Source organism: Stenella coeruleoalba (assembly GCF_951394435.1).
Source record: "Stenella coeruleoalba genome assembly, chromosome: 11".
In the NCBI taxonomy this organism is placed as follows: domain Eukaryota; kingdom Metazoa; phylum Chordata; class Mammalia; order Artiodactyla; family Delphinidae; genus Stenella; species Stenella coeruleoalba.
The window spans coordinates 10,346,709-10,362,468 of NC_137157.1; the positions used below are offsets into that span (position 1 = coordinate 10,346,709).

The 15,760-nt window shown below is 58.0% G+C and overlaps 1 protein-coding gene across 2 annotated transcripts in view; it reads right to left on the minus strand.

Annotated features, from left to right (window-relative positions):
* The window catches only part of MICALL1 (MICAL like 1), a 28,069-nt gene that overhangs the window by 6,069 nt on the left and 6,240 nt on the right, over positions 1–15,760 (minus strand). The window contains exons 4-13 of one of the 2 annotated variants that reach the window (XM_079936284.1): positions 11,781–11,869; positions 10,518–10,660; positions 8,565–9,010; positions 6,932–6,989; positions 5,901–6,259; positions 4,055–4,470; positions 1,323–1,457; positions 581–707; positions 355–445; positions 135–208 (exon numbers count right to left, since the gene is read on the minus strand). In XM_079936284.1, the coding sequence (XP_079792410.1) occupies positions 135–208; positions 355–445; positions 581–707; positions 1,323–1,457; positions 4,055–4,470; positions 5,901–6,259; positions 6,932–6,989; positions 8,565–9,010; positions 10,518–10,660; positions 11,781–11,869 (1,938 nt within the window). Of the gene's footprint in view, positions 1–134; positions 209–354; positions 446–580; positions 708–1,322; positions 1,458–4,054; positions 4,471–5,900; positions 6,260–6,931; positions 6,990–8,564; positions 9,011–10,517; positions 10,661–11,231; positions 11,753–11,780; positions 11,870–15,760 lie in introns of those variants that run through there. The other variant, XM_079936285.1, reaches the window with a different exon arrangement.

A 15,760-nucleotide genomic window follows, 5' to 3' on the forward strand; every position in this document is an offset into this window, starting at 1 on the left:
AGCACCCCCTGCCCTGTTCCCAGGCTCTGCCCGTGCATCCCCATCAGGGCCTGGTCTGTCCACTCCCCAGCCCACTCCTCCATGTCACCAGGCCCCAGCGCAGGTGTCTGGGGAGTGGGTGTGGCCACACTCACCTGGCTTGTTGAGAAGGCACCGGAGCTCATACTCCACGTCGGCCTGGCGTTGCTCCAGGTTCTGCTGCTTGAAGCTGGAAGGTGGGAATAAGGTGACTGTTAGTTCTGCGGCTGCCTGCCCTGTGCTGTCACTGATAAGGGAGGAAGGTGAAGATTCCCGGTCCTAAGCTCTCTGGATCCTGGGGGGAGGAGCCAGGAGCCAAGGGGAGCGAGGACTCACACATAGATGAGCTCGGACTCCCGTCGAACCAGCAGATGCTTCTCGTGGATGAGCCTGAACCAGTCCACCAGCATGTCATCCTCACGGCCCTCTGGAAACCAGATGCCCACTGAGGCCAGGGCTGGAGGCAGTCCCCACCCTCAAAGGGGCCACGGCGGCTCCTACCCTGGAAGAGAGGCTCCCCCTACCCGAGTCCCACCCGCCAGGCCCCCGGCAGCTCCCGCACCGTCCACTCCACCACGCAGCTTCTCCTCCAACAGGACCCCACGGTGTTCCAGGGTATCCAGCTGACGCTCGATGGTGTCCATCTCCCCATGGATGTCCTCCTCGGGGATGTACTGGTCAGCCTGAACCTGCCCGACAGCGCCCAGTTATCTGAAGGTCAGCCCGCCCTCCCACCTGTTGGCCGCCAGGAACAGGAGCTTCCCTCTTCTCTCCGGCCAGCACTGGCCTCCACAGGCCCTGCGCCCTGGCTCCGTCCCACACCCCGGTGTGGCAAGGGATGGGTGTAGGGACAGCCACGCCCCTGCCATGCCCCTGGTCCCAGCTCCAACAGGCATGCCCAGAGGGCGATACAACTTCCTGCTTCTCTCTGGCAACTTCCTCCCCTCCTCTGCCACTCGAGAAAATATATCACAACGTGCGAAAGTGACCCTATTAGACAGAGAAACCTGAGAACACTCTAAGCTGTTTGTCACGTGAACGCTTCAGATCCTTGAACTATTATTAGTAACGATTTAAATGCATCACCCAATGCTTTTGGTCAGAGCAGCTAATCTGCTCAGAATCCCCCTGGCTGCAAGTTCATAAATCTCCCAGCTGGGCCTCCCAAGCATGCCCCCCCTCCAGCATCTGAGGGAAGCTGCCCAGGCAGCCCATCCTGTGGCAGAGTCCCACGGGAAGCCTGAGGCGGCCAAGGGAGGGGGCCGGGGCCCAGGCAGCCAGTTGTCTGGGGCTCCCAGCTGTACCTTGCGTTTGATGAGCGGAAAGCCGTGTCCTGGGGCAGGCGGTCTCGCTGGCTTGGAGCCCTTGGTGGCCTTCTTTACGGTTGGGGACGCTGTGGGTGATGCCTTCCGGTTAAAAGGATTCTCCTTGCAGGAAGACTAAAGGCAGGGAGACGTGGCAGAAGATAAGTCAGGGAGGGGTCAGTAAGACCCAGGCAGCTTGATCACATGGGACCATGGAAAGCGGGGCGGTAGGAATCAGGCAGAGACAGAATCCCCCAGCAGCCAGTCTCTGAGGAACTCAGTCACTCAACAAACACTTCCACTTCCCAGCGCCTCCCGTGTGCTGCCGCCGCACTGGATACTTCTCTACATTCCTGTTCAATTCTCACAACCACTCACAAGGTGGGTAGTGTCGTGCCCATTTTACAGCTGAGTAAACTCGAGTTCAGAGAGGTTAAGTAACTGGCTCAAGGTCACGCTCTTCCCAAGGGCCCAAGCTGCAGTGAGACTCTATTTCGGGCTGGGGCAGCCCTCCGGCGCTGGGGGCAGTGGTCAGGACATGCAGTGTAGGGTGGGAAAGAGCTATAGCAGCTCATCCAGGCCTCACAACCACCCCTTTTCCAGCGGGGATGCCGGGGTTCAGCTCCTTGCCCAGGGTCCCCCAGCCAGGAAGAGCAAAAACAGGGAACCCACTATCAGTAGAGGGAGGAGGAAGGTAGCTCCCTTCCTGCCCAGCTCCCCCTGCCCATCCTCTGCTGCCCCCTAGCTCTGCATTTTTCTGTCCTTCTGGGGTAATCCCTGTCCTGAGGCCAGCACAGCCGGGCAGGCCCCCCACTGGGACGGGCCTTGCCTGCCACGTGGGCAGTGCCAGCACCTTCCAACCACCCTCCCCAGGCATCACTGGAGGCCATGGAGTGTTCCCAGGAGTATTTACCGGGCTTTCCAACAGCTGGGGGGAGGGAGGAGCCCGCTCACCTCACCTGTGCCAGCCTTCAGGTTGCCATCCTTCAGGCTGGCGGCTGCTCTGGGATCTGAAGCAAGGGAAGTCCCAGGCCACCGGCGCCGCAGGGTGATAGTCTGGGCCCCACAGGGCAGCACCCGCCCAACGGGCCTGCCTGTCTCCTGTCCCCAGTGTCTCGGGTTCTCCCCGAATCCTGGGGTTAGGGTAAGGGACGGAGCACCCCAGGAGGAAGTCCGCTTGGGCTCTGCCCACACCCTCCACAGTCACACCCAGAGGGGCCCAGCAGGGCCAAACAGCCCAAAGGCCCCTGAGTCCCTCAAGGGTTCTCAGCCACGGAACTCCTTCAGACCAACCTTTCACAGACCTCAGGACAGGAAACAGACTGAAAGGCAGCTGCCTGTAGGGGGAAAGGGAGGGGCGTCCAAAATCAACTCCCTCCCCCACCTCCCACAGCAAGGAGCCCTGGGGCTCCTCAGAGCATCCTGAGGCCCACAGATGGGCTGGGCCTTCTCCAGGTCACACAGCAGGTGGTGATAGAGTTGGACAGGAGGCAGTTGCCCAGGCCAGGGAAGGTTAAGTGGCATTTGAAAGGTGCACAGACCAACAGCTCAGGCTCCTCCCCAGACTTATCCTCTGTCAGGTAGGTCAGACCAGGACTACAGCCGGGCCCTCAGAGGGCTGCAGAGTACGGGAAAAAAGGTAGAATCAGAACCTGGTGGTGCAAAGGGACTCTGGTGGCAGGAGAGGCCCCCTCATGAACTAGGTGCCCAGAGGACTGTCCTGACCCCTGGTGACCCCTGGTTCTTGGCGTGACACTGAGAAACAAGTGCTTCACCAGCCACAGAGGTCAGGTGGAAAACGAGCTGCCAGGGATGGGTGTCCAGCAGACCCTCCTCGTGCCCACTGCAGCCCCCAGAGGGGATGGAGCGCGGGGCCAGCCTGGGAAGGGGCCTGGTAAGGGGAGCCCACAGCACGGGCTGTCCGCACCCCTGCAGTGGCACACAAGAGAAGCACCCAGGAAAGCTGTTTCCTCGGCCCTCTGCCTGTTGAGGGCCGACCCCTCCTCTACCCGTCCCCGCCCAAAACAAACTCTACACAAGGCGCAGTCATCCCAGTACCCTACCCCGACCTGCCTGTGAGCACCTGGGGGGCAGGGATCGCCACGGTCATCTCACCTCTGGAGCCCAGGCCAGCCCATACACACAGGAGGGACTCAATGAACACCATCTGCCCCATTCTATAGGAGGGGAGACTGAGGCCTCTGGAGAAGGAAAATGACCCCAAGAAGGGAGTCATCCCCTCCCCTCTGTGCTCTACCCCAGGCGGCCTTGTAGAACAATCATCTAGGCCTGTCTCCCTGAGCAGCTTGTGAGCCCCTAGAGGGCAAGGACAAGGTCTCAACGCCACTGTGCCAGGGTCTGGCACAAATAGGACCTCAGTGAATGGAAGGGTGAACGGAAGGATGTGTGGGTTAAGTGGTGGCTAGTGGATGCGTCCCAAATGGGCACGTGCATGTGCTAGGCAGGTAAATAAGGGCTAGACGCCTCAAGACATGGAAGGCCAGGCAAGTGGAGACATGCACAGATGGACAGGAGGTCTGGCTAATGGATGAAAGGATGGAGAGGGGGAGCCGTGCCTCAATGAATGCAGTGGTGAATGGGTAGATGGGCACAGCCAAGGTCACCCAACAAGTCAGGGCCAGCAACGATGGAAGGATCAGAGACCCTGCCCTGAGACCAGGCCCACGGCCACTAGACAGGACAGCAGCCTTTAGCGAGGATGAGGCACTCACCTTTACCTGGAGCTGTGGGGATGAGGTTCCAGGGGAAGGCGCAGGGCTCTTGTCTCCAACCAGCACGAGAGGGGTGGGAGCAGCGCCACTGCAGGGCTTGGCTGGAGGGGGACCTGGGCTGCCCCTAGTATTGGGGGCAAGGCCAGGGCTGGCTTGAGGTGTCCGGTCCACACTGGGCTGCACCAGCTCCCCAGAGGAGGACAGGGAGGAGTTGGCGGAGAGGCTGGCCGAGGTGCCAGGGCTGCCCGGGGCATGGACAGCAGGCTCTGAGGAGCTCTTGGGCACGACTGGTGGCTCCAGAGGCTCCCCACTTGGGGGCTGGCCGGAGCTCTCGGACGACAGGCTTTCCACGCTGAGGGCTGGCGACGGGGTGGCTGAGGGTGGCTCCGAGTGTGACAGGCGGGAGGTGTGGAGAGCTGTACAAACACACACACAAGTGGGTGCCACGTGAGGGGGCACAGTCAGGCTTTCCGGCCTCACCTAACACGCTCCACTCTCGACAGAGCTGCAGGCCCTGGCAACCCAAGTCCTCCACATCCAGACAGGCAAGAGCCCAGAGGACAGCAAAGCTGTGACTGGACCAAGGTCACCGGCAGACAAATCATCCCAAGTCACCCTGCGCTCCTCGGGCCCCGGCGTGCGCCTCGTGGCACGTCGCAGCCCTGGTTTCTTACGGCCCTCGCTTCCCCATCCAGCGGGGCTGCAGCCTCCACTTCCCCTCCCACGTCTGATGTGACCCAAAGCAAAGCCAGACTGAAAAGGCCAAAAAAAAGCCTTGCTTCTGTCTGCCTTCTCTGCCTCTGACCCGAGCAGAGGTGGGAGGGAGAAGCAGGCAGCCCTGGTGGTGGCCGGCGCCAGGCCAGGCACTGCCCCGTGCCAGGTTCATCCTCATGCATTGAGGGACACCATGCTTCAGAGTATCATCTGCGCTTTCCCAGGAGGCAACAGACTCAGAGAGGAGAAGGGCTGGGGTTGGACCAAGCTGTGTCCGACTCAGAGCTCATCCCATTGGCTGCATCTCCCACCCGGCAATCACCTCCAATCAACTGACCCACCACGCTCAGCTGGAGGGTCCCAGGGCACCAGCAGGGGCCGGAGAGGGGGGCCTGGGCCACCTGAACACCGGCCTCCGGTCATCTCTAATGTGCCCTCGGACCCACTGTCTGAGGGGCTCCCACTGAGGTCTCAGAGGCAGCTGGACCCCAGCCGTGGTGGAAGGTGGCCAGGCACAGGGCCCGAGAAGATTGCAAGACGGCGAGAGGGAGGGCTGGGCGGAGGGAGGCACAGCGCCTGGGAGCTGGCCCACCACCTCCATATCCCAGATGGGGAGACGGAGGACAGACACAGAGAAGGAACTGCTCAGAGCCACTAGCACCCGTGCCACGCAGCCAGGTCAGAGCCCGAGGCGCCTGGCAACTGGAGGAGAGTGACTAGATGGGCAGAGCTGGAGCTAACCCCTGCCCAGCGCTTTCCACGAGCCTAACTCGGTGTTATGCACACTGATGGATAACACGTTTAATTCTCACAAGAGCCCTGTGAGGTGGGTTACAAAGGGTTAAGAGTATAGTCAGGAGTCTGGGTTCAAATCCTGCCTCCACTGCTTAAGCGCTGTGAGGCTTTGGGCAAATCACTTACCCTCTCTGTGCCTCAGTTTCCTCACCTACAAAATGGGGTATGATACCTACGTCACAGGTTTGCTCAAGGATTGAGGACAGACATGACACACACGGCACCTGGCCTGGAGGGGATCCTGTGGCACCACGTGCCCTTCCCTGGCCCTGGGCTGACCCAGGTGCCCAACCCCAGAGTCCCAACTGTCAGGAGAGCTCCCGAGAACGGCACTCACCAAGGGGGGATGCACTGGGTGCTCGGGGGGCGGGGCGCTTCTTTGTCCTGGGGCTGCTCGTGGGGGTGATGCCGTACCAGGGGTGCAGGGACTTGGGTGTGGACTCCGGGTGAGTCGGGGCAGGGCCGGTGGCTGCACGGGGTGCAGCTGGGGGCTCTTCCTGCTCCTCCTCGAAGGGGTTGTAGGGCTTGGGCTCCGGGCCAGCCACCTCATGCACACCTCCGTTCTCCACCTGCCTGCTGTCCCGGCCCGGGGGCGGCGGCCCGGGGCTGCTGCTCGGGGGCAGGGGGGCTGGCTTCTTCTTCGGCTCTGCCTGCACCAGTGTGATCCATGGGGGGTCTTTCCTGGGGGCTGGTGTCCTGGACAGAGGCAGGAAGAAGCAGAAACCGTTAGGAGGCAAGGGGGGCGTGTCCTTCTCTCCCCAGACAGTCCTGAGTGCAGCCGCGGGCGGATGAGAAACCGCACCCTTCTCCTCTCCCACCCCAGCCCAGGGGGGCCAGTCTGGGCCCAGAGCTGAAACAGAAAGAAGGGGGCCTCTCCCTGCCCCTTCCTCTGTCTCTGGCTCTCTCTCCCCGGCCCTCTCTCTCATGGACCATACAGGGGGAAACACAGCTCCCAAACAAGAGCTGGCGACCGATGTCCTCGCCTGTGACACGGGGTCCCAGGGCTGGAGGATCTGAGCCAGGTGTGCAGCTGAGCTCTGCCGGGTCTTCTATACTCTGCTGCTGATTCACACAACGACTCTAGGAGCGAGGCCTAGGCCTCCCTCGTTCCACAGGCAGCGGAGGCTTGGAGGGGTGAAGGGACCCCAGAGGCAGCCGTCTCCACCAGGCATTGCTGCCCACAGGAGAGGGGGTCCCAGGGGAGCCACAGGGAAGGGGATGTGGGCACAGGCTCCTGCCCCCAGAGATGAGCCCCACCCCTTCTCGGGAGGGTGTGCTGGTGGGTCACATGGCCTTGTTACCCGCCCAGACCCCAGGGTGCTCCCCTTCCCCCTACCAGGGCCCTGAAACCCCTCAGGGCCAGCATACCTCTCTGACAGCTTGGGTGTCCCTCTGGGCTTGGGGATGGGGGGTTCATGCAGCTTCCCTAGATGGGAAAGGAGAATGAAACAGGTCTTCACGGGCAGCTGTGAGCCAGGCAGCACGGTGGGGCGCCAAGGGAGCCAGCCCAAGTGCCTGCCTTACCAAGGATGCCCTTCCGTCCCACCTGGCAGGTCATGGACTCCAGGTGGCCATGGCAACCTCACCTGCACCCTCCTACCTCCCCAGCCCAGCACTCAGGGAGATTAGATAAACACCAAAGGTGACAGGTAGAGAAGGTCGAAAGGGCAAGGCCAGGACACCTAGAGACCCCATTCGTATTTCAGTTAAGAAGGGGGAACCCTGGACTTCCCTGGTGGCGCAGTGGTCAAGAATCCACCTGCCAGTGCAGGGGACACGGGTTCGAGCCCTGGTCTGGGAAGATCCCACATGCCGCGGACCAACTAAGCCCGTGCGCCACAACTACTGAGCCTGCGCTCTAGAGCCCGCGAGCCACAACTACAGAAGCCTGCGCGCCTACAGCCCGTGCTCCGCAACAAGAGAAGCCACTGCAATGAGAAGCCCGCGCACCGCAACAAAGAGTGGCCCCCGCTCGCCACAACTAGAGAAAGCCCGTGCGCGGCAACCAAAAATAAATAAATTTATTTAAAAAAAAAGAAGGGGGAACCCAAGTGCCCCTCTGACACTTTCCCAAAGTGGACAGGAAATATTGTTTCAACTCAGCCCCAGGGTCACCTCCTCCTGCAAGCCTCCCCTGACTCCCAAGTGTCCTCCGTGAACCCCACCATAGCCTCTGCTCCCCCATCTTAACAGACATCTACATTCTACCAAAATCCTCATGTCTGTGTCCATCTCTCCCTCGAGACTGGCAGCACCTCAAAGGCACAAACAGGTCTGAACAGTTTTTCTATCCCCAGCGCCCAGCTCAGGAACGGGCCTCCACGAGTGCGGAACAGAACGAACAAGTCCCAGGGGGAGACCCTGGAAGTCTCCCTCCCCTGGGCCTCCTCTGGTAAGAGTTGCCCAGCACGTCTCAGGTTACAAGGAACCATGTTTCCATGAGCTCATGGAAGCCCAGGGAGGTCATGTGGGAAGGTCTGACAATGAGGGGTGAGGCAGGGGTCTCCACTACAGAACAGGCCAGCCTGGGGAGTGCCCCAGGGGCCCATCTGACCAGGGACACACCCTCCCCTACCCCCAGCCCCTGAGCTGTCCCCTGCCAGACATCCAGATGTCTGGGCCCCTGGGGCACTGGGAGGGGAGGTCACCTGAGTGTGGACACAGAACCAGACACACTCGGGACACAGGCACACATGATGTACACTCCCTACACCCCGAAACTGAAGCACACAAGATGGACACAAAAGGACACACATCCTGGGCACACAGAACGGGGCAGGGGTCTGTGTCCTTGCAGCATGGAGAACAGAGCGTGCACCGAGGGGCCTCAGTAACTGTTTGCTGCGTGAATTAATAACCTCAGCGCCACGGTCGTCCCCAGCACATCCCCAGCACACACGGGCAAGGACAGCACGGCCCCATGAATACTCCCAGGCACGTGTACGTTTAGACACCAGGCACCCCTCAGGAAGCACCCAGCCCCAGCCAGGCCCTTGCTCACCATTCACCAGGCCGCTGCCGCCTCCCTGCTCCACCAAGTTCTCCTGCTGCAGGCTGGACCGGGGCCGGGGCGTGGGGAGCGTCAGGGCTGTGCTCTCAGAGGCCTTCCTGGGGGCAGGTGTGGGGCGGCTGCCCGGGGTGCTGGCCAGCTCCTGTGGTTTGCCGGGAACCTGGGGCTTGGTGGGGATCTGGGGTCGGCCCTCAGGGCTGGCCTTGGGTACGTCCACCTCGGGCCCTGCAGCCGCATTAGGGCTGGGGCCACCTCTCTCCACATCCTTGGCTTCTTCTGTAAGTTGCTGCTGCTTTGGCTGTGGGGGGAGTGTGGGCCTGGCCCCTGACCGCCCACCAGGGCCCAGCCTGGCGCAGTGCTCCGCACACACGAAGGTGCCCTCCTCTGGCCCACTCCTGTAAGCTCCGGGGAGCAGGGTGCTGGAGCACCGCCGACACCTGCCAGGGAAAACAGGGGTGGGGTGGGATGGGGGGATCAACTTAGCCAGGCAGCCCGGCCCAGGGTGCTGGCTACCCCTCCTCCCAACTGCCAGTCTGGATCCCGTCTCAGTACCCAGAACTTCCCAGCGGAAAAGAAAAAGGGTAAATGTCAGAATCACACCAGAACAATAAAACCATGTGAAATCAGCAACATAAATTGTGAAACACGCCTTCAGTTTCTGCTGCAAGAGGAAGCAAAGGTTCCCCCGGCTCCTACGGAGGTTCCATCCAGTGTGCGGGCTGCCGCTCATTAGTGGCTCAAGAAATCAATTTAGTGGTTTTCAACCAACCGGGCGTTTTTGTTTTGTTTTGTTATGAAATAGAACAAAATAAGATATATCAGAATGTATCACACTTGTTTTATGAAACTCTAATTCCAGTTGTGCATCTATTCATACAAGTTTGATTTCAGGGATGTACTTACAATTGGTCACAGTGTCAAACGTATGTCACCATAAAAAGTATTTAAAACACTGCCCTGATGGCCAGATGTGACTGTGCAATGGTTTCCTTGCTCGAGATTTTTCCCCCATGACACCTCAGTTCTGCAATCAGGTGCCTGGGGTTCAAGGTCCAGCCACCACACACACACACACACACACACACACACACACACACACACACACACACACCACACACACACCACACACACCACACACAACCACACACCACACACAACACACACCACACACACACCACACACACACACCACACATACACACCACACACCACACACCACACACACACCACACCCACACACCACACACACCACACATACACCACACACACAAACACACAACACACACACAACACACACAACACCACACACACACAACACACACACACAACACACACACAACCACACACAACACACACCACACACACACCACACACACACCACACATACACACCACACACCACACACCACACACACACACACACACACACACACACACACACACATACTCTCAACCACAACTGAATACACACGATAACTCCCAGTCACTGGTTTCCATGGACTATTCAATTTTCTTTGCTGATTTTTTTTCTAACATATAAAACGTTTTCATACATTCTCTAAGCTATTTATATTTTCCCTGCCTCTTATTCCATTTTTCTTAAACCTGGCTTCCCCTGGGAACCACACACTGAAAGCAAGTTGTTACTATGATTTCTTTTTTTAACTGCTTTCTTTAGAAAAAAAAAAGGAAGAAAAAAATAAAATAAGATTTTGAAAATGCTTTCTTTTTTCAACAGCTTAGAGCACATTCTGCTCCTTAGTCATCATCAGGTACTTAGTCTCAAAGAGCTCTGGCCCCATTTCTGTCTCTAATTCTGTGACTGACCGAGTCTTCTCCCCTCACTAGGCCTTATGCTCCAGCATGACGAGCCTGCCAAGGGGCTTGGCACACCATGGTGCTGCATCTAGGGGAGCTCCCCGTCCCCCAGGGTCCCCACCACTCACCGGAAGCAGTGCCGGTGGTACAGCTTGCCGTCGGCCAGGTAACGCTGCACCAGGTGCACGTGCTGCTGGCAGGCCGCACACGTGCTGCTGGGGGTCCGGTGGGCGCCCTGCTCTGACAGGCTGCCCGAGGAGCACTCGTCGCCCTGCAGGGAATGGGGGGGGCAGACTGGGGGTGGGGCTGGGGTCACCAGCCTTCCTGTTCAAGAACACTCCCTGTTCCCCGCTCTAACGGTGGCCATCTCCCAAGAGTGCGCAGCGCTAACACACTCCGTCAGAGCCCCAGAAGGGCAGAGGGTGGGGACTGTCACTGCTCTGCACATGAGGAAACTGAAGTCCAGAAAGGGGGAAAGACCTGCTCAAGGTCACTGAGTCAGGATGGAAACACAAAAATCCAGACTTCCAGTTTCTGGGGCCCTGTCCGCCAGGAAGGCAGCTTCCGGCTGTATAACCCCTTCGCCTGAGCTGCTCTTGTCCCGCTCCCGTCCCCACAGGTGGGCCTTGCCTGACAGGTGGCTGCCCTCTTAGGCCCACCTCGTCTGCCTTCTCTGTCCCCCCAACTAGAACCAAGCAGATTTAAGGCCAAGTTTCGCAGCTTCTAAGCACTGTGACCTTGAGCAAGCTGTCTTCGTCTCTGAGCCTTGGGTTCCTACCTGCCAAATGGAATCCTATAACCCCTGCCTGTCTCAGCCCTGCACGTGCTCACTGGACACCCACCGTGGGCTGGGCTCCCTGTCCCTCAAGAGGTCCTCCAGCAAGGCGCAGTTGGGAGCAGGTGGGAAAAGCCCTCTGCACACTGTGAAGTGTTGTCCAGATGTGAAATGCTGGTGTCATCCCCTAAGCATCTTGGAGCAGGGGGCTGGCAGTGAGGCCCCCACTTCCCAGCTGAGAGATCTTGAACAAATGACCAAACCTCTCTGAGATTCAGTTTCCTCATCTGTACGTCAGGACACACAATACCCGCCTCCCAGTGTTGCTGAGAGGATTAAGCAGAATCACCCCAGGAAGTTTAAGCTCTGTCTCACGGGAACCAAGGGGAGAATTTGCCGTATTGCATGGGCGAGTCCTGTGAGTCCCATGATGGGGAGTCAGTGCTGTGGACGCCCTGGGCCCCTCCCAGGCCTGCCATCCCCTGCCCCTACCGCCCTGGCCTGGCCTGTGAGAATCTAGTCCCAAAGCCAACGGGAAAGGGACCAAGAACACCCGCGGAACGCGGCAGTGGCAGCTGTCCCCCACTCCACCTGCCCACACCCGGCATCTGCCTACCTGAGCCCTGTCTCCTGGTTCCGCGGGAGTGGGTGCTTTGGATGGCGGGGAGGATGCTGCCAGGCCCTTTCTGGGTGATGAGACCCCGGCTGCCAAGAGACCAGAAAGAGACTCTGAGGCAGCTGGAGACCCTGGAGGTCCAGGAGGCCCAACCTGGCCTGAGCTTTGAGCTCCACGGCTACCGCCTGAGGGCAGACCACCGACGCAGTGGGACCAGGCTCCCACTTCACACAGGCAGGGGATGCCTCCTTCCAAACTAAGTGCCAAGGGCAAGCTACCCAACCCTGCCAGGCCTCCGCAAAGCAGAACAGTGACTCCCACCGCACAGGGCAGCATGAAAAATAAGGCACCAGGGACTTCCCTGGTGGTGCAGTGCTTAAGAATCTGCCTGCCAATGCAGCGGACACGGGTTCAAGCCCTGGTCTGGGAAGATCCCACATGCCACGGAGCAACTAAGCCCATGTGCCACAACTACTGAGCCTGCACTCTAGAGCCCCCGAGGCACAGCTACTGAACCCCGTGTGCCTAGAGCCCATGCTCTGCAACAAGAGAAGCCACCGCAATGAGAAGCCCACGCACCACAACGAAGAGGAGCCCCCGCTCACCGCAACTAGAGAAAGCCCGTGTGCAGCAACGAAGACCCAACGCAGCCAAAAATAAATAAATAAATTTATTTTTAAAAAATAAAATAAAATAAGGCACCAGGACAAGCACAGAACCATCAGCACCCAACATGTGAAAGGACGGGTAGCTTCCTGCCCACGAGGCTGAACAGGTGAAGGGAAGGAAAGAAGAGGAACCACATGGCGCCGGCCTGAAGGTTCAGGAAGATGGGCTGGCTCCCTGGGGCCGAGGAGCTGCCCCACCCAAGCCCAAGTGGGCAGGTGCAGCCCGGAACCCTGCCTGCACGCCCTCAAACCAGAAGAAACCCACCGCCCAGCCCACCCGCCTCCTCCATGACTCTGCTCCTTCATTACTTCAGCAAATATCCACTAAGCACCTACTCTGTACCCAGTGATTAAAATAAAACCCCCAAATTCAGAGACCTGTATACCAAAAGATAAATCAATACTACTGTATGCTAATTCTTTTTTTTTTTTTTTTTTTGCGGTACGCGGGCCTCTCACTGTTGTGGCCTCTCCCGTTGCGGAGCACAGGCTCCGGACGCGCAGGCTCAGCGGCCATGGCTCACGGGCCCAGCCGCTCCGCGGCATGTGGGATCTTCCCGGACCGGGGCACGAACCCGTGTCCCCTGCATCGGCAGGCGGACTCTCAACCACTGCGCCATCAGGGAAGCCCTATGCTAATTCTTAAAAATAAAATCCAGGGAATTCCCTGGTGGTCCAGTGGTTAGGTGCCTCCAATTCAGGGGGCCCTGTGTTGGATCCCTGGTTGAGGAACTAAGATCCTGCAAGCTGTGAGGCCCGGCCAAAAAAAAAAAAAAAAAATCCGAATTCCTTACTGTGGTCTAAGGTAGCATTGCCAGCACCTCAGGTCACAATCCATTAACGGACCCTGAAATCGACTGAGTGCACTGCAACCAGCATACTGTAAAGATGGATTAGAAGGAAAGATCTGCGGGCATCTCACGTTTTAAGGGGAAGAATCGGTTCCTGAAACTTGTTTCAGTGACATATGTGTACATGAACATGGATTATAATGGGAAACATATTTCTTAGCATGAGTCATGGTCAAAAATTTTGGGCCCACTCCCTACCACCACCACTACCCCACCCCCCCCACCCCCTACCCCCACCCCAACCCTGGCCTCACCTCCTCCTTCCCCCTCACTCCCCTGGGGCACACAGGCCCCCTGCTGCCCCGTTGCCTGGAATATTCCTCCCCAGATCTTCACATGGCCTCCTTCTCCTCCTTGTTCAAGGCTTAGCTCAAATGTCACCTCCTCAGAGAAGCCCTCCATGACTACTCACCTGAAATAGCCACTTCCTCCTCTCGTTGCTTTTTTTTTTTTTTTTTTTTTGCGGTACGTGGGCCTCTCACTGCTGTGGCCTCTCCCGCTGTGGAGCACAGGCTCCGGACGCACAGGCCCAGCAGCCATGGCTCACGGGCCCAGCCGCTCCACGGCACGTGGGATCCTCCCGGACCGGGGCACGAAGCCGCGTCCCCTGCATCGGCAGGCGGACTCCCAACCACTGTGCCACCAGGGAAGCCCCTCTCGTTGCTTTTTATACCATTACCTTATTTTGTTTGCTTATCGGACTTACCTGCAATTATATTAATTACTTTGTTCTCTCTCTCCCTCCCCCATCCTTTAGACTGCAAGCTCTGTGAGTCTGTATCGTTCTCAGCTCTCTCCCTAGCACCTAGCACAGTGTCTGGCACACAGTAGAGGCGAAATAAATATTTGTTAAATGAATGAATAAGTGCCAGGTGCTGGAGTCATGTAGCAGGTCTACAGGGGAGAGGGAGTAATTGAGATACTATGACCAGAGTCTCATATGTTCACCACGGGGCAAGGGGCTATAAGAACACCTGGAGTATATCAGGGCAGGCTGCTTGGAGGAGGCAAAATGTGGGGTGAGAGGATGAGTAGGAAAGAATGTGCCAGAGCATGGGGGGTGAGGACAGGGACTGGAGGATCACCAAGAAGAAAGGCTTAGCAGTAAAGGAATGTGATACATTCAAAGCAGCACAAGAAATTCAGTATGACTACAGCAGGGGCAGTGAGTGGCTTAAGCTAAGTGGGGAGAGGCCCTCAGGGGCCCCGCTAAGAAACTGGGCTTCATCCTGATGACACCACCCCTGTCACCCTGGTAGGGGGGAGGTACCCCTCCTCTGAGTCCCTCAGCCACTGGGCTTCCTTCCGTCACACTCTGGTTCCAGACTAGGCTGTGGCTCCTGGAGGTCAGGGGTCAGCTGACATGCCCAGGGTCACCGGCCTCCACGGAGCCTGGCACGAGATGAAAGGAGAGCACGGCACGGTGTTGGCATGGTGTTGTCTCAGCCACAGCCAGCTTCCAAAGTTACCCAGTAGAGTGAAAGTCAAGCCTGGTCAAAATTACCCTTGAAATCCCTCCCCTCACCCAGAAAGTACAGAAGAGGACCATCTGGGGGAGCCTAAGAGCCAGCTTCGCCTCCAGCGTTGGAACACCTCGCTGCATTCCCTCTGGTTGAGCAGCAGGTGGGATAAAAATGGTTTGCATTTAGGGGCCAAGCCGTATGGTAGCACAAGCTGTGCCTTGAGCAACAGGAGTTCCCCACAGGCCCAGGGGGTGCTCTTGCCCCGGGCAGAACACGGGGAGCTGGGCCACCAGGGTGACCTCACTCCCAGGGTGCCTGGTGAGGACCGGGAACAAAGTGGGCACCACTGACAGTATTACCAAGGGCCCTGCCCCACCTGCCCAGCCCACAGGTCCCCGGAAGGAGGCCCTCCGGAGAAGAGCTTAGTAGAGGGAGATCGGGGTTTGGCCACAGGGCACCCTCCAGAAGATACGACTGAACTGTGATTCTAGGTGAGCAAGCTAAATTCTAACCAATGGAATAAAAAAGTAATAATAATAGTAACCTTGAGTCCTCAATAAGGACCAGACACAGGTCATCCTTCCTCATTTACTCCCATCAACCCTGCAAGACGGATGCTGTTCTTATCCTCACTGCAAAGGGGACCCTGAGCCGAGAGGTGACCCCGTGGCCCACTGTCCCCCAGACAGTAAACGGCAGCACAGAAACGTTCAGTCCACCTGCCTCTCACCAGACACTCGGCAGTTGAGAAATACTTTCATTTTTATTTCTAGTAAAATACATATAATGTTATTTGTTCAATTATAATATTAATGCCTAGCATTATGGGGGGGATGGGGAGTAACAGATTATTTTAATCTTTTAATTTTTATGTTTTCTATGTTCTAATTTTCTACAGTAAGCATGTTTTACTCCTAGTAAGAAAAAGAAAATCGGTACTTCCTAGAATACTTTTCTTTTAAGAGATGGGCTGAGATTGTCCAGATGGAGAGCAGAGG